The 17,721-nt window shown below is 33.9% G+C and overlaps 6 protein-coding genes across 6 annotated transcripts; 2 read left to right on the forward strand and 4 right to left on the reverse strand.

Annotated features, from left to right (window-relative positions):
* Window positions 1–489: 489 nt before the first annotated feature.
* Window positions 490–1,609, reverse strand: RO3G_00664 (uncharacterized protein; the record flags this gene model as incomplete). Its single annotated transcript, XM_067655255.1, has 2 exons — window positions 490–1,304; window positions 1,384–1,609. The coding sequence occupies 2 exons, from the start codon at window positions 1,607–1,609 to the stop codon at window positions 490–492; spliced, it is 1,041 nt and encodes a 346-aa protein (XP_067511356.1).
* Window positions 1,610–4,431: 2,822 nt separating this feature from the next.
* Window positions 4,432–5,013, reverse strand: RO3G_00665 (uncharacterized protein; the record flags this gene model as incomplete). Its single annotated transcript, XM_067655256.1, has 2 exons — window positions 4,432–4,586; window positions 4,638–5,013. The coding sequence occupies 2 exons, from the start codon at window positions 5,011–5,013 to the stop codon at window positions 4,432–4,434; spliced, it is 531 nt and encodes a 176-aa protein (XP_067511357.1).
* A 2,292-nt stretch (window positions 5,014–7,305) lies between these two features.
* Window positions 7,306–7,947, reverse strand: RO3G_00666 (uncharacterized protein; the record flags this gene model as incomplete). The annotated part of the gene is made up of 1 exon (XM_067655257.1): window positions 7,306–7,947. The coding sequence occupies one exon, from the start codon at window positions 7,945–7,947 to the stop codon at window positions 7,306–7,308; it is 642 nt and encodes a 213-aa protein (XP_067511358.1).
* Window positions 7,948–8,329: 382 nt separating this feature from the next.
* RO3G_00667 (uncharacterized protein) lies at window positions 8,330–9,539 on the reverse strand (the record flags this gene model as incomplete). The annotated part of the gene is made up of 6 exons (XM_067655258.1): window positions 8,330–8,470; window positions 8,523–9,008; window positions 9,087–9,142; window positions 9,192–9,254; window positions 9,309–9,387; window positions 9,441–9,539. 6 exons carry the CDS (start codon window positions 9,537–9,539, stop codon window positions 8,330–8,332), a joined length of 924 nt encoding a protein of 307 aa, XP_067511359.1.
* Window positions 9,540–11,440: 1,901 nt separating this feature from the next.
* RO3G_00668 (uncharacterized protein) lies at window positions 11,441–12,427 on the forward strand (the record flags this gene model as incomplete). The annotated part of the gene is made up of 1 exon (XM_067655259.1): window positions 11,441–12,427. One exon carries the CDS (start codon window positions 11,441–11,443, stop codon window positions 12,425–12,427), a length of 987 nt encoding a protein of 328 aa, XP_067511360.1.
* A 4,469-nt stretch (window positions 12,428–16,896) lies between these two features.
* RO3G_00669 (uncharacterized protein) lies at window positions 16,897–17,478 on the forward strand (the record flags this gene model as incomplete). The annotated part of the gene is made up of 2 exons (XM_067655260.1): window positions 16,897–17,051; window positions 17,103–17,478. 2 exons carry the CDS (start codon window positions 16,897–16,899, stop codon window positions 17,476–17,478), a joined length of 531 nt encoding a protein of 176 aa, XP_067511361.1.
* Between the last annotated feature and the right edge of the window lie 243 nt (window positions 17,479–17,721).

A 17,721-nucleotide genomic window follows, 5' to 3' on the forward strand; every position in this document is an offset into this window, starting at 1 on the left:
TCTTTTGCCACAGTAACTTACAAACTTTGCTTTATGATCCCGTTTGAAAATCTCAGGAAGTGATGCAGTCCCCCTTTCCTTTGCCCCCTTTGATTTTTATAACATTTATAAACGATTCAGTAGAAAATACAAAAAGCCAATTGGCTCTAAGCCTTTTTAAAAGAATGACCAAAAATAACATTTAATTCCGAGAAAGAAACAAGCTTTAGTGAAACATTTGAAAAGAAACTTTCCTTTTCTAATAAGCAAATGTAGTAAATGATGATGACTGGGTTTTATTGAGAGTTTTTATATTAGCGGAATTTTATAAGCAATAAAAAAAAAGAGTACATAAAGGATTTACAAAATAAATTAGTGTACGGGAGAGGATTTAAGTATAGAAGGGGGGGAATGGGCATATATAATTCATACAAAGAAAAAGCAGCATGACCTTTATAACGAATGTCTGGTAAGTGAGAGTAAGAATGAATGGATGGATAAATAAGTCTCCTATTGTCTTTGCATTAAATGAAACAGTTGTTCATTTTGATTAAGATGGTGTTGATCCATTAATGTTTGAGGTGGCATATGAACGTATTGTTGCTGTGATTGTAAAGAAGTTACGGGTGTAGTACTCTCTTGATATTTCATCATTGGATGCGTCATGGATGAGCATAGATCGTAATATAATACTGGCTCTTGCTTCTTGGTTGGTTGTTGTTGATATCTGTTATTTGCATAGTACGTTGTCGTCGGAGTAGTTGTAGTTGTAGTAGTCGATGAAGGTGATACAGATGGATAATTATGAAGAACTCGGGATGCCGCTGCTGCTTCTGTGATCAAATGCCCTTGGTTGTTTTTCTTGGGTTCAACTTTATTTATGTCTTCCATTCTATGATTTGATTCTTCGGATGCTGCTGAACTACGACTGGATAAAGGAGAGGAAGGGGACGACGTTTCGATGTGAGTCGTTGACTTTCTTCTTTTTGAACTACGCTCGTCCAACTGAGATAATAAATAGCTGTTTATCTTTTCCAATTCCTTTATTCGATTTTGCATGCGTTCTTCTTTTGTAATTGAACCTTTGATATAGTCAAGTGTACGGTCAATGATGGTACTCTTAGAGTTTCGGCTGTCATTTTGTAGGTTAGGAAGTGTATGTGCCAGTTGCTGAAATTTAGCATTCAAATTTTCACGACGAGCTCTTTCCGTAGCGTTATGTTCAGCTCTTCTTTCAGCTTTTGATTGTAATTGTTTATTCATACCACCTGAAGTAATCAAAGACTCTGAGCAGTCAAATTGATTGTTTGTAAATCTATTTAAAGCTAAATTGTACAGAAAATTAGTTTTCTTTTTTTCTTTTTTTTTTTCCATAAAAAAAGTATATGATTATCATATTCTTACAAGAAGATGAGATTGCAACTTCTGGATTTTGGAATGAAGAAGATTGGAAATGAAGAGGTAAGTCATATTGCTGTTGTGGCTGTGATGGTGGTTGTGGTTGCTGACGATGAGGAACAGAAGCAGCAAATTGTAAGGGTATGTCAGTACGATAAAGCCCTGTACTTGGATCAAATATTTGCTGAGATGGTGATTGAAAACTTGAAGAAAATAAACTATCTTGCGACATTTAAAAGAGAGAAGGGAAAAAGAAAAGAAGAAAAAGAAGGCGACAATTACCCTAATTTTGTACTGCCTTTTTATTGTTACATTTAAACTCGGTACATTACCAAGAATAGTGTTCCCGGCGACTGAATACACCAAAAATAACATAGGAACTGTCGTCATTACAAAACATTATAGCCCAGACTGCATCCATAGTAACACAGAGTGAACCTGAGAGTCCCTGTGCGCCATTTGTTTTGAAGCAAAGTGATCTGTATCTTGAACAGAAATCTAGACAGTATTTATGGTATCGCAAACAATGCTTTCTTAATCACCAATCTCGACCTCATAATGCTGGCTTTACATAATAAATCCGCCCCGTGATTTGGTCCCCTCTTTTTTTTTCTTTTTTTTTTTTGGCTCGTTCTCTACCCATGATCTTTTACGATATGACTAGAGAGTGAGATCCTTTTTCTTTTTTGTTTCAAGAACAAAGTGAAACTGTGTAAATAAAGGAGATCTTTTTAGGGGTTTCTTTTTCTGATAACTAACCTTAGTAGTCAAAATAATTATCTTTTTATAAAAAAAAATAGACGTATTTGTGAGAATAGGATGTGTTTATGCAAAAAAAAAAAGAGGACGTGCGCCAAATAATTAAAAATATATTTTGTGATATAATTAACTCTTGTTACTAGGACAACCTGCAACTTGGGATGGAAACATAGAGGTTGCACAAAAACGATCAGGCCTATTTTTTATAAAGAACCAAAAAAGGGGAAAATATATAATTTATAACAAGATGACGTTCTTTAAATAAAGCATGATTCTATAAGCACACTGTAGCTTAATCATGTATTATAAAGAGCTTACATGTTCATGTTCTACAAGTCGGTGTTAACATTAATATGGAAAGAACTATAAAAGGCTGACCCCATGACTTTATGTTACCGTATTTCCAAATGAATTAGCGAATTCAATCTTTTTCTAAATAAATAGTGTGTTTATTAAAGGAGTCACACATTTAAGAGCAATGTGAGCCAAAAGAAACAGACTGTATACTATTGGTCATAGTAATCGAGATTGAGATTAATCTTTTTGAGAAAGGCGATCTACGACATTACATTAATAACTTATTTTTATTGATGAAAAAATCATTCATTGCGACTCTTTGTAAAGAAGAGAATACAAAAGTTGAAGTGAAAAAAGTCTGCTTATAGCTTAAATTTCTAAAGATAGTGCTACACAGAAGCGCTGGAAGAGCAAAGTTTGTATCGTAATGAAGCCTAGTCATTGACAAATTTCGAGAGGGGTGACTGGTTACAAAATTTACAGTGCAGTGGACGATACCATAAAGACTGGGTTTTAGGCGAAACAAGCAATTTGCCAAAAGCAACCATCAAGATATTGATAATTGCGACAATGTCGGTGGCTATAGAACTTGCTGTATTATGAACAAACAAAATGACTTAAACATGTAATTAATTCACTGAGACAACTAGTAGAAATCATCAATGGACGATCTTTTATTACAGAAAACAATGGTTGTCTACATGTAAAGCACATCTTTTATTCTTTCTCGTACTTTAGCAGAACAATTTTTGATAAAATTATTTTTTTTCTTCTTCTTAAAAAAATGAGGGAAAGGAACAATGGCAGAGGATGGATGCCTCTAATGAAAGAGAGTTCCTCTTCTGAGAGCAATGGAAGGAGCAATAGAAACTGCAAGCATAAATGGCAAAAATTAGAGTTTCATTACACACTGACAAATGCATCTGATTTAAGCGGATGACACTCCAAATTAGATTTCATGAAAAAAGTCCAGTGAAGTTTTTTTATAAGGGAAACATTTGATAAGTAAAGCCGGTATGTGTTCTTTAACAGAGCAATTGAGCCAATAAAAAAGATCTTTCAATAACAAATGCTTACTTTGTTTACTTTATAACAACAACGGGACTGTTACCCATATAATCGATGAAGGAAAAGTTCATATGTTTTGGTTTAAAAGCATTTTTCGTCACCTATTTCTTTATGCATATTTATCTTTTCATACAGCGTCGTATAAACATCTTTGCTCTGACTTTTTTCTATGAAAAAAAGGTAAAAATGCAATTATATATGCAATGAATCATATGCGTCTCAATATTTAAAGTTAAGAAATTAGTTGAACGTACAAAAGAGCCCCTCATGAGAGGTTTGAGTTATTTGCTGCAACTAGATTGATAATATATCCGACTAGTCTTGAAGTTGTTTAATGAAAGTTAAAGTTGAAAATACTAAACTACAGTACTTTCTTTTTTACTCCTTGAATAATTCCGATTATCTTTTGTGCGTGTTATATATCTAGACTCATAAATAAGATTTATATTAACTTGAACTAAAATAACAAGGAGAGAAAATGACGCGTATGCCAAAGGGAGAAATGTATAATATAACACTAGGTTAAATCGAGCGTTTTATGAGTGGACCGTGCTTTTTAAAGGAAAAAAAAAAAAAAAAAAAAAAAAAAAAAAAAAAAAAAAAAAAAAAAAAAAAAAAAAAAAAGAAAAGAAAAGAAAAGAAAAAAAAAGTTGCATTTTTTTTTTATTGGTGAAGAGAAGATAAAAAAATATATGTGATATATGATACATGCAAATATAATAAATTTTTTTTCTTTCTTAGTCCAATGTGTATAAAAATTGGGCAAAATAGATTTTTTAAGGAGAGACATAAATGTAAGGGCAATGTGTGAAAAATAAATAAAATTAAAAAAAAGAGCATGCAAATGGAAGTAGTAGACAACTATATATGGTATAAAATGCGGATAAGAAAGAAGTAAAAACCCCAAATTGTTTTGCTTGAAATGTGAAACTAGTAAGCAGGCATAAAGTTGTTAAAAGTATTCTTGGATGAAACACTGTTAGTAGATTTATCTTTTCCGGTGTGTCTGTGGATACGAATGTGTTGATTCAAGTTATCAGAGCGAGAGAAGCGCTTGGAACATGTTTGATAAGGACATTCATAAGCTATATAAATAATGAATACTCTATACTTGATGGGCTATAAAAATATCTTACGTTTTTCCAAAGTATGAATAGAACGAATATGACGCTTTAAATGTTCAGATCGCTTGAAAACCTTACCACATTCATCTTGATTACAAGTAAATACTTTTTGACCAGCAACACTGGGGCTGTTGGACACTCTACGGCCACGAGAGCGTTTTATGGGGCCTTTAGCAGCAGCAACCTTACTTGGACGGCGTGTGGGTGGAGGGCTAACGGACATAGAGCTCTCAACAGAAGAAGATGAACAGGCAGAGGAGGCTCTTTCACGAAAGATGCCATCAACATCCAAATTATCTGACATCAGGGGATGAAAGTTGTTGTTGTTGTTGTTGTTGCCAAAGTAAGCCTGAGGAGAGTACATGTCGACGGTAGGGTTGGCGTACATTAATGGAGAGCGATTACCAGCTTGAAGCGTGTTTGCCGTAAACCAGGGGTGAATGGCAGTTGGATAGCCGTAATCGGATGAATAACTTAATTGAGGAAGCTCGACAAGAGTGCTTAAACGTCTTTTATCTGAATTATCAAGAGGGTGATGTTGATATTGATAATCTTCATAACCACTCAAGGGACTAGGTGTTTGCTGCTCTTGATCAGAGAGGTTGGATTCACTAGAAGATAAGAGGCCAGTGAAATAACTTGCACGACGGCTGTATTCAATACTGCCATGACGTTGATAGTTGTTTAAGCATTGATCAATCTCGATTTCTTGTGAAGACAACTGAGCAGGGGAAGAAATAGTGGATAATTCAAATGAAGGTTGGAAAGCAGAAGTAGTGGAATACATATCTAAATATTCAAAGTTAGTTTATTGTAAAATCGCGATTGTTTAAGGTTATTTACCAATAAAGAAATCTTTGTCTAAAAGCTCTTTTTTAAAAGTAGGGAAAGTAAATGGGTAGTTGAAAAGTGAATGAATAAGTATGTGAGCGTGTATACAAGAGACTTTGTCTTGTAAACTAAAATGAATGAATGAGATGAGGGAATAATAATGAAAAGAAAAAAAAGTTGGTTGACTTTTTATATAACATTTCTTTAAATTATAATGCAACTGAACGACTAAACAACTAAAAATAAACAAACCAATAAGAAGCTTTATTCTATTTCCCCTTATTCGTGCATTGTAACACAAACCAAAAGAATTGGTCTTTCTTTTTTTTTTTTTTTTTTTTTTCCTCCTTATTCAATTTGTTTATTGTTTTTTTTTTTCTGTTATTTCTGAGGTTAATATTTCAAGCTCTATGAATTAAAAAGTATGTTTCTAGTATAAACATTTTACACTTTACCAAAACAAGAATATATAAACCTTGTTATTTTCTTCTGTGAGAAAAAAAAAAGGGGGAAAGGCCAAAAGTGTATTGTTATCATGGCCTAAGCTAGCAAATTGTCTTCTTATAATCATTTTTAAGAATGCCAAAAGTAAAATAAATCATGCAATTGAACTAACTTTTCTTTCTTTTTTTTTCTTTTGGCTTAAAAAAAAAATAAAAAATAAAAGGAAGGCTGTGCGCCTTTACGAAATCTAGAGGTTCTTTTACAAGCCTTATCCCTTTCTATAAACATGAATTAAGATCTACAAAGTTCTCGATTGAGCATATTGTCAATTGCTTTAATTGACAAGAAGTCCCTTAATTGTGTTCTGTTTTGATCTGATTACTTTATACATCACCAAATCAGAAAGGATGTTTAGACTCGTTAATTCGCATTTTTAAGTAAAGGTAATTTGTACTACTAGCATTGTTATGATTGACAAGATTGCATCCTGTAATATGACGATCTTTTCATATAAACAATGCACTTCATTATACTTTACACGCATTCTTTATATATAAATAAACATGTAAGCGTTAATAATAAATATTCTTGTGTTATTTAAAGTATGAATTCAAAAGTAAGATTATTCAAATCAACAAAGCAAAAAATTAGTGAGGATTAACTAAAGTTGGGAATGCCTGTTGCTTGTCAAATTGAGAAACCAGAAACGTGTCCACGGACATGTACAAACAAATAATATACAAAATCTTGTTTGCTTCTCGCATACATACATTCTGCATGCCGTATGTCTCTATACACGAGATTTTTTCTTTTATTCTTTCTACATGTTTTCATCGCTTCTCTTAATGCTTTTCTCCAACTGCTTCATGGTCCGTGTGTATGCGCGTGCTTTATCAAATTCAACTTGACTTCCGGAACGAACACATAAAAGTTTCACTGCGAATAACAATAGAAAATAATGTTTAGTATTCTTATTCAACATGTACATGAATGTATATCAACGCTTCGTTTTTTTTTTAACCCTCTCCTTCCTTTCTTCCTCCTCCACCCCTTCCCCCTTTTTATTCTCTCTCTCTCTCTTGTTTTTGTTGTTGTTGCCTGTTATACCAAATGGAAATAGCTCCAATCCTTTGAAAGCAATTTTCTTTATTTTATTTTGTGGCCCTTTTCCAATTAAAGACAAAAATAGGTATGAACTCTAACGTCAAAGGAAGCAGGATGATCGTGGTTGCCATGATACAACTTATAAAAAATGATTTCAAGGTATATCAATAAGATGCAGTTTACTCCTTATAAATATATACGACAAAAAAAAATAACTAACGTGAATCATTCCAACCACAATCATATCAAAACGAAATTATACAAAGTATCTTTTTATTGGAAAAAATATTTCTATTAATTATTATTTATCCTCTTTTTGACTCGTATTCAGTAAACTAGATATGCGCATCATCAAGTCAGTGTGTTCTGGGTTAGGTTTAACATTGTCTTTTGATTGAGGACGTCCTGCTGGTCGATGTCTATTATTGCCTTGAGTATTCCACATATCCGCTGCTGTCATTGAACGTTTGTTTGTATAATAATCCTGTGTTTCAAAAGACTCATAACCATTTAAGATGGCAACGGATGTGGATGCTCCTTTACGATTGGGTGTGACAACCACCCTTGGTTTTCCTTCTTCATCGATCTCTGCTTCCTGTACATAGAATGTGCGTACCTTTCGATCCACAGCTGTCTTAAGTCCCAATGTATGTCTTCTAGGCAAATAGGCAACGACGCCACCAACGCCTACTGCATGACCACTGGCACGTCTAAGCATGTTGAGTATACGGCCCTCAACAGGATAATCCCACTCGGTTTGATATTCTGAGTAACTTGGTCCAACCACGCCTTCACCCTTATTATTATCGCCAGTCACATTCACGTTGAGATACTCAAACACTTGCTCTGGAATGACTTGCTTGGTTACAAGTGCTGCCTTGAACTCAGGCGCCTTTTGCTTTTCGATCTTTCTCAAAAAACGTTGAAACTCGGCAGGGGTCATGGTGGCTATATTGTATTGAACTTGATCTGATCGACTTGTAGATTTTCGAGAATTAGGGAAGTTTTCTTTCCAGCGTTTGATAAATAGTACTTTACTTTCGCCAGAAACCCAAGGTGTTTGATGTTCGGCTGTATCCAACGATTTCACAATGACATGTGGTGTACGGATCACTGTAGGTAAATTGCGCTTCAAGCCCCAATCACCAATCTTTTTACAATATTTGGGTGTTTTGTAGACTTGTTCTATTGTTTTATCATAAGATGCTAATCGAGAATGGCGTAATAGATTGGCAAAAGACTTTTCCATCGTCAATAATTAATGTAACAGTTCAAAAAAAAAAAAAAAGGAATAAGCAAGGGGACTTTAAACTCAGTTGAAAACTTTATTTGTATTTGGAATCGTAGTAATTTGAAGCGGCAGATACAGCCATTTTTTGAAGCAAAGTTTGCTTCTTTTGCTTGGTACTTTCATCGTCGTCTTCACCATCATCATCTGTACCTCTTTCCATAAACATTTTCACCATCTATCAATCTGTTAATATTCGATTCAAACCAAACAATCTATATTTTATATACCTCAGCAGCAGCGAAACCAGCAATGGCTTCCTTGGCTCCCTTAAAGTGAACATCTTCACCTTCTTCTTCCTTCTTAGCCATGTAGTGCTTAACGGCTTCTACTGCAACAGCGCCAGCAATAATTTCGTAGCTCAAGTGAGATTTCTTTTTCTTGTAGACCTTTTCATGAGCCTTATGAAGTTCCTCTTCATTCAATACTCTTTGCTTTTGATCATTGCCCCATCCAAACCAGCTTCCAAACCAAGCACTTAAGCGTGCACGCTTGCTGTCGTCCTCATCTTCATCGGAAGAATCAAGTACTTTGGGTGGATCAGCCAATTGCAAGTCCCATAATTGGTTGATGCCCTCCTCCTTGTTTTCCTTCTTTTCAAAAATCATGATATCGGCTCCTTCTTCAGTATTGCTTTTGCGAATATCAACTACTTGATTAGGCTCAGAAAGAACATAGAGGTATTCATCCGAGTAACCAAAACGTTGGTCTTTAGCCTAAAAAAATAGATACGTCATTAGGCTTGTGTTACTGAAAATTCATTTCGGGAATCCATCCCGAAATGGTTACTTTACACTGTCTTCCGTCTTCATTTTGTCGACATAGACAGCTTCTTCACCAGTAAAGATAGCTATTTTTGTTAAGTCAATATCGCTTTCCTTTTTTCTTTTCTCTTTTACCCTTGAATGTTTTTGCTTTGCCAATATCCAAGACCAGACCAGAAAATTTATTCGTCAAAAAACCTACGAAAACACATGAATACATTTTTAATATAAGTAGGGCCTCTTTGACTTTACCATCTTGGTGAATCCATAATTGAGTATCTCTTTCAGGCTTTTGTTCTTTTTTTAAAGCAGTAACAATCTTTGATCCACTCTACAGTTTAAGAGTAAATAAAAAACGCGTACATATATAAAGCTTCTACTTACGCCAATAGGTTGGCTGGTATCAATATCTAAAGCCATTCCATTTAACTTTGAAATAATGTAAAAGTATCCAATAGGGAAGGAATCTGTATCAACTGTCATTTTTGTAGGAAAGTATAGAAAAAAAAAGAAAACACAGAAAGGAAAATGCGAGAAATGGATTTATATGGGATATAATTTGTATCACCCTCTGTCATACCTTGGAGCCCCATCCTTTCTTTCTATTCCAACGTAATTATACTTCTTCTGTCATACTTTTATCAATAAACGTCCTTGTATAATAGAAATTCTATATTCACTATAACATCTAATCTTCTTCACACGCTTATCCTGGTGCATCAGCTGTACTAAACCTCTTTTTTTCTTTATTTTTTGCTTAGTATTTCACTTTATTTTATTGAGACATAAGCTAATCTATTCAAGTCTATGGAGGCAGGCAAATGCAGTTCAAACAATAAAAAATCGGGTGCCTGGCTTGAACAAGCAAAGAAATATCTTAGGTTTGAATTAATTTATGTATAGTATGTCTGTTTAATTTCAGGTACGTAAGAAGCACAGTTAGAAATAAACAATTGTCATTTTTTATCATATTAATTAGACAGACTCAATAATAGTATAGAATAAATAGTTGTGTTCTGTTTGAGTAATTGTTATTTATGCTTTTTTTATCCTAAGTAAAGGAATAAGATAATAATACTGGAGGCTTTATTGCTAACCAAAATACTACTAAAAAAATAGCATTAAAAATGATTTTAGACCAGAAAAAATAGCCAAGACGACGTTAAAAATAGAAATAGAGTTAACAAAGATAAAAATACAGATCTTACCTAAAGTATCTTGTTAATTGGAGCCAGAGAACTATCGAAAGGTTTCCGACAAACAAAATTAAAAATAAGGTGAAGCACTTTAGTACTTGTTTTAGGCGTATTGACGCACTCTTTAACCGCTTTTAGAAAGCCTTGACAAAAAATTACACCAGAGTTTGTAATGTTTTCAAGATTAATGATTTATACAACAAATTATTGTTTTAATGTACGTTATTCGGTTGTGGCTTTCAAGATTTGAGTAACGCAAAAAGTCCACGTTCATAAGACTATGACTGCAGGTGAAGTGTGAAGATACAGACGAGGATTCATGCCCAAATCCTATTGATATAATGAAACTTAGTTTATTAGAAACGAGTTGATATGAATATATTCAAGGAAGAGCTAGCTCTCTCGACTCATGTATACATATTTCCTATTAGGCTCCGAAATACAGAAGAGACTAATATTTATCTCACAGTCAAAGTATAAAATTAATTCAACTTATGAGCATAAAATCTATTAATCGTTTATAAATTATATAGCTACAATTTACTAAAAAGCTCAAATATAGAAAACCGAGAGAAACTATCTATTTGCGTTATTGATCATCGTATTCACTTCTTTTAATTTGTCTTTTTTTTATTTTACTAATTAAAAGCAATCATATTTAAATATAATCACTCTCTACAGTCAATTGGTTTCATTATGGCTGCCTTGTTATGGTTCGCACATTTTTTCTTGATAAAGAAAATGGTAAAGCATTTCTTTTGGATACAAGCACAAAGTAAATCGGAGATCGCATTTATGAAAGTATAACCTATTTTTTCCCTTTTTTTTTTTTTGTTTTTGCTTTGCTTTCTTCTTTTAGTTACATGACGGACAATATAGTTTCTTCTCCACAAGATAGTAGCTCTAAGCAACCGTCTCAAGAGCAGGTTGTATCTAATTCAAATGGAATGAAAAGGTCAAAGACAGTGCGTAATTTGAATTCAGCAAGTAACAAAATGAAAGGATTATTCAAAACAAAGGAGAAAGCAAAAAAGGGCGAAAGAAGACCAAGTATAGCAAGCTCTATATCCCTTGGTCCTGGAGATCATAATAATCCAATAGGTAAGATAGAATTAAAAATATTTTTCCTTTTATATATTCAAATAGCTTTTCCCTGGGGAAAAACCTCCCTTTGTAGAAAAAGAAAAAATGCCACCAATAATCACTGAACAAACAAAAGAAATGAATCCAGAAGACGAACAATTACACAATGAATTAGAACAACTAAATGAACTTATTGCATTGCGAACGTCTGAAATTCAAACAGAAAAAGCCAAAAAGGAAAAACTCCAAAATGAATTGGCAGAAGCGCAAAAGGCATATCAGGACAGAGAAATCGAATATGCTACTATTGAGCACAACTTTTTTGAACATACACGCATCATTCGAGCCACAGACGACGATCTCTCTACCATTCGTGATTCCTTCAAGTTACTTAAATACTCGATCGCTCGTCTCATCATGACTCTCAACAAAAAGGCAGATAAAGCAAGAGCAGCAGAAAAGTTTGTCAAAACTTGGCCACACTTGTCCATCCTGGAGCCTCAGAATGGTGAATTGGATCCTTCATTTATTAATTTGTTGTCAGAAAAACTGGTTCATGAACACCTTGTGAAATCGATATTTGATGTACCCATTTATCCTGGATTGGGCATTAATGAAGCCTATGATAAACTACATCACTGGCTTCAGGCTCATTCATCCGAATTTTCTATTCGTTTACGCCAACAGATGGCAGCTGTTATTGCCAAAAGCAATAAAGAGAGTGAAATTCAGGTTACTGCTCAGAATGAAAAGCAAAGGATTGCAACGCAAATATATAATGACTTAGCCGATATTTACTATCCATTTTTGAAAGAGAACGATGCAGTAGTAGACGAAGAAAAGAAATATTTTACCAAAATTTGTGACATTGTGGAAAAAGCACTCAAATTGGCTATTGCTATTAGAGGACAGGACGTAGATATCACAACAGTAACTATTGAAGAGGGAAAACAAGAATTTGAAGAGGAAACCATGACAGAAGTAAAAGGCAGATCAAGTGGTATTGTTCGATTTTCGATATGTCCTACTTTTATAGGTGGTGATCCAGAACACGGCTTCCTTGAAAAGGGTAAAGTTGTTGTTTCCAATTAAAAATATCCCCCCCCTTAATTCCGTGTAACATTCGTATATTTCTCTTTCTTTTTAAATTAAAATGACCAGTAAGTCGTTCAATCAATCAAATCCTAAAGTGCTTTGTTTTGACACTTCATTCCGAAATTATTAGTATACTTTTGAGAAAAAAAATTCGCGCAAATAAAGTAAAAATAAATTTAGCGTTGAAACAGGAAAAAGTTTTGAGCAAAAGTAGAAGGAAAATTGATGCAAAAGATAGAATAAGAATAATAGTACATACAATAAAAGAAAAAAATTAGCAAGTAGAAAATGAATAATATATCAATACATGAAACTTTCCAATAACTCGAAGCCTGCATTGAATGATGAAAGGTGCAACAACTAAATGTTAATAAACAAAGTATCAAGCTGTTTAAGTTTCAAGCTTACCAAAGTGCATCTAGGGTAATACAGCGATAACTGTGTTGGAAATTACAGGGTTCTAGGTAAAACTCGTCGTTCTTCATTCTCTTCAGGTATTCTTCTTTCAGCCCCAGCACGCTGAAATCTCTCTGTATTTCATCATTCAAACGAAAGTTGCGAACAATATGAATCATGTTTAGGTATGCTGCCAAATCCCGATTCCATAAACGTCCACGAAACTCTTCAGCACCTGAAATATTTTGTACGGGCACTTTGCAATTTTGATTTAAACATCTAAGTGACAAAAAAAAAAAAAAAAAAAAAAAAAAAAAAAAAAAAAAAAAAAAGTCAGCGAACAATTTTGATAATCGTTGATCACAGTATTTGATTACCTAAGTAAACTATGACAAATAATTTCAGGATTATTTCGTCTTTAATATGGCTGTGGATTCGATATTCTCTTGAAGGTTGTCAGACTACGATTTTCACAAGAAGGGCAGCACTGACTTGTTCGAAATTCATCATACAAATACACCGAGAATTCATGCTTCTTCAGCAGCCTTCTGAATCTGACGCCTCTCACAGGTTCTTGATATCGGATATTTGGAGCAGAATAGTTACCAATCACAGAAACAGCATCGTTTCCAAACTTACTTTTCAATTTGGCGACCATATCCTCGCTAGCTATCTGCCTACTAATGTACTTAGGCAGTTTCAATTTTCAATGCAAGGGATAAGTAGTCAAATAATTAGTTGTAGCTTCAGTATAATGTCTTTGTAAAGACTCAGTAATTATTGCACGATTTCTAAGGTATTCTTCAAAATTTTATAGGTTTAAAGGTTGGGAATTTACAATAGCCTCAGCATTTTGTACTTCTCGTAGCCTGATGGCTTCACAGATGCGACGATACTTCTTTGTTTTTTTCCATCTTATCTTGGCAAGACTTAGTGTATCTATATGCGTGTGGTGTATCAGCAGTAGAGTTCTTGTACACAGTACAAAAGGTCTTATCTTCCAGAGTCAATAGTAACACAGTGCCCAGTAATTTCTTCATCTTGTTGAGAATTAAGGTTTGTTATGTAAGGCACAGGTTCTACGGAAGTGCTTTGAAGACCAATACATCGATGCTTTCTATCTTGTCTTTTTTTAAGGAATGTGACGCTCACGCCATCTGTTTGAATTGTTCCACGAATTCAAAACACACCAAGTTCTTGAGATTACAAAGCTGCAGAATTCATGTCTATTATCTCGGCCCAGAGGTTCATTTTATTGATGCCGTTAGCCTACTGACGTTCAAGAATACTTTGACAAATAATTTTACTATCAATTATTGCATAGTCCGGTATTCAGGTTCTGCGAAGAGGAAAACAATTGAAGATAGGTAATCTGAGAGCTTCAAATAAGCGAGCAAGCTGGTAGAAGGTCATCATATGTTCACATAGATTAACTTTAGCATCATAATAAATATTATTCTGTTCGAGCGTGTATTAGACTGGATACGATGCCAAGTTGGGTGTTAATCTTTGCAAAGCCTGATTGTAAATAGGGTCTTGAAAAAGAAGTTCGATAGAAGAAGGATCAATAATTCTGGAGACTAAAATTTTTTAAAATTATCTTGCTGAAAGTGTGATTTATTCATGTATTTCTTTTGAAAATTACTCAGTTGTTCACGCCTTCTTTTTGCCTTTGTCTAATGAAGTCTATTTTTCTTTGACGAATTTGTAGTAAGGTATTGATTGCACGACAAAAATGATTGCCAAAATGAGCACCAATATTATTGGTATAAGCGGTATATCTTTTCAATCCTTCTACTGAAGATGATCGTTGAGCATATTTGAGCTCGAGCCTTTCATAAGTAGCATTATCGAGATATATTTGAATGTATTGACCAATGAGTGCACGCCTGCGAGTTGTTGCCTCACCCAAACGGTCACGACAATAACGTACTAAGGATAACCATGCTTCAGAAAATAATTTCTTGTTAATGTAAGAACCGATATCAAATTGGTATCATATTGAAGCGCGCAGAGAAATATGAACTTAGATAAAGAATAAGCATGTGTTGTAGTAGCATGGGTGATGTTTACGAACTTCTCCAATCGCTCTTGATATTGCTAATTTCACCCAATATCGTCGATAGATGATTTAACAGATAAAATACAATCACCAGAAGCAAAAGTCTCAGTAGTACTCATGGTGCCAGCTGAAGTACTCGGTTGAGAATCTTCTTTCATTATGAAGGCTAGTATCACTAATGGAATAAGAAAGATATGAGAGATCAGTTATTATTTTATATCAATCATGATTTACCTGTTTGAATATGTATATAATTAACGCTGTCACAAGTTAATGAGGCATGAATGTAGGATTGATAAAGTAAGAGAAAGAAGGAGATAAGCGGGGGTTTATATAATGTTGTGATCTTTCGAATTTAGTGACAACCAAATAAGTCGGAAGCAATAGAACTTCTTAGATAGAAGCAAGATGTTCTTTATTAAAGTGTGTTTATTTTGAAGGGGCTTAATCATAATTTATTTGTCTTAAGATGCATAATAATCGGGATTTGCCAGAAGACCTATCATGTTGTGTTTCCATTGAATCATCTCCGTATTTAATTTCTGTTCCTTTGTTCATAGAATCGATACTGACAATATTTTTCGGTCCTAATATCACATTGATTATTATCATTTTGATTAATAGTGTCAGCAATAACACTATGAGTAGAGAAACAAAAGTTAGATATTGAAAGGACTCAACAGAAACACGTATTAATCGATTGTCGAAATATAGAATACCTGAACAAACATTCAAGTCATCAACCCCAATCCAAGAAATGAAGATGTAACTTCTCAAACTAGAAATAATAACCATGTATAAAGAATAATTATTTTTCTTCTATTAAACAAGTCCTATTACTTGTAACTTATTTTGGTTACCAATTCTCTTAAAGAATTACAATAGCATTACTTATTCTTTGTTATAGAATATATCTAAACAAAGTTAATGGCTAAACATAATTATGAATGCATCAATAAATAAATAGAAAGAAATTAACATGAGTCTCTCTGTAGCATTGTAGAAAAAGGGGGGTAGAAGCTGTGCTTTTGCATATATACTCAAGATAAAGATCAAAACAATAACTATTTTGGGTGCTATCTCTCTTTATTGTGTAATAGCATCAAAGAAGACCAAATGAACCGGTCCCTTCGAAGAAGAGAAAGGTAGCAGGTGGTACTCATGCTACTGAAAATACCAAAGGTAGAACTGTCACAGGACACTATTTCAATTCCATTGCAAGTACCCTTGATATTTTGGATCAGCATGAACAGTTTAAGAACAATTGCATTGCTATGAACAGTGATCCTATTCACAAGAGTGCTGATATCAAAAAAAATTGATCAAATTGGTTTATGCTGTGTTTATCTTTCAGATTACCCCTCTGAGCTCAATCCAATTGAACAGTTTTGGTCAGTATGTACAAGTAAGCTTAAAAGAAAAGAGCTTTTGCAGGAAGAGACATGATCGTCTAGAACTGAAGATGCATGCAATAGAGTCCTTTTGAGAGATCTTTAAGGATTTTGTAGATATTCAGCTGCTAGATTCGAAGACTGTTTGAGCCGCAAGCTAATGAAGTATTCTCTTTTTTTGTGCAATTCATGCACCAATAAATTTTGAATTTTAAAAAATAATCTGAATGAAATTGCTTTCGGAGTTTGAATTGATTTTTATTTTTTAAATTATATAAATTTTTTTTCTGAAGATGTATGAATAAATTTCGTTTATATCAATCTCTAAATGGCAATGACCCAATACCCAGCAACGACAATGAAGAGCTTTTATTTACAGTTGAGCGAGAAAAGAAGCCTATACAGCATTTTGTATTATTGCCGCTAGGAAAAACAGGGGCAGGCAAATCTAGCTTATTAAATACAATGTTTGGCACTGATTTATTTAAAGCCAAACCTGGCGCAAGAGTAATGAAATGCAGATAGTGAAGACATGAATACTGATAGCTTATTAGTCTGTTACAGAAAATATTACAGAGCGTACAGGTATTTGGATGATAGACGATGATAGTCAAAAAATGATCACAGCAGCAGACACACCTGGATTTGGTGATTCAATGCATCGAGATCAACAATTTAAAGCTGATTTTCAAGATTACATTCAGGACGTCAGTACGCGTCTAGGCATTGATGCTTTTCTACTGGTATTTCAATACGATTCTCCTTTAAATAGGTAAAAAGAGCATATTTAGGATAGTATCAGTAATTGACCTATTTTGAAAAGTGTTTTAAATATATTGGAACGTTTTCACGAAATGATGACTGTTTTTGAGCCAAAGACCTGGTGGGATCATGTTATTCTTGTATTTACAAGAGTCGACTATTATCCTAATCTCAAGTTTCCAGCTAGTTTTCTTTATAAAAAGCAAAGTATATCCGAAGTGCTGATACCTGCCATACAAAAGAAATTTGAACTTCGTCAGCTACCCAAATATGCCTTTATCAGTTCAAAACCACGCAACTGTTCACATTCTAAGAAGGGTCTTTGTGATTGTTCCGCTGTCAACAAGTATCATTTAGATCAAATGAAGACACTGAAAGCGAGGATAAATACGGTTTGTGTAGAGAATGAGGCTAAAAGATGGAAATCATGTTTATAAAAATGATATGCGAAAAAACAAGATGGGACATCCAAATACTGCAATGAATCCAATACCAGAATAAACAATTAACTTTGTAACAATATCTACATCGTATCTAAGAGGTGCATCTTCAACTATTAAAAGCGAAGTAGGGTCAAACACCTCCTCTTCTTTCTCTGTCTGTCGTCCTCTTCGATAAGATAGTGTGCTTTCTCGTTTTTCCCTTAAATCAATAGCTGATTGAATACCTATATGGTCGTG

The sequence above is a fragment of the Rhizopus delemar genome, genomic scaffold, assembly GCF_000149305.1.
Source record: "Rhizopus delemar RA 99-880 supercont3.1 genomic scaffold, whole genome shotgun sequence".
Classification (NCBI taxonomy): domain Eukaryota; kingdom Fungi; phylum Mucoromycota; class Mucoromycetes; order Mucorales; family Rhizopodaceae; genus Rhizopus; species Rhizopus delemar.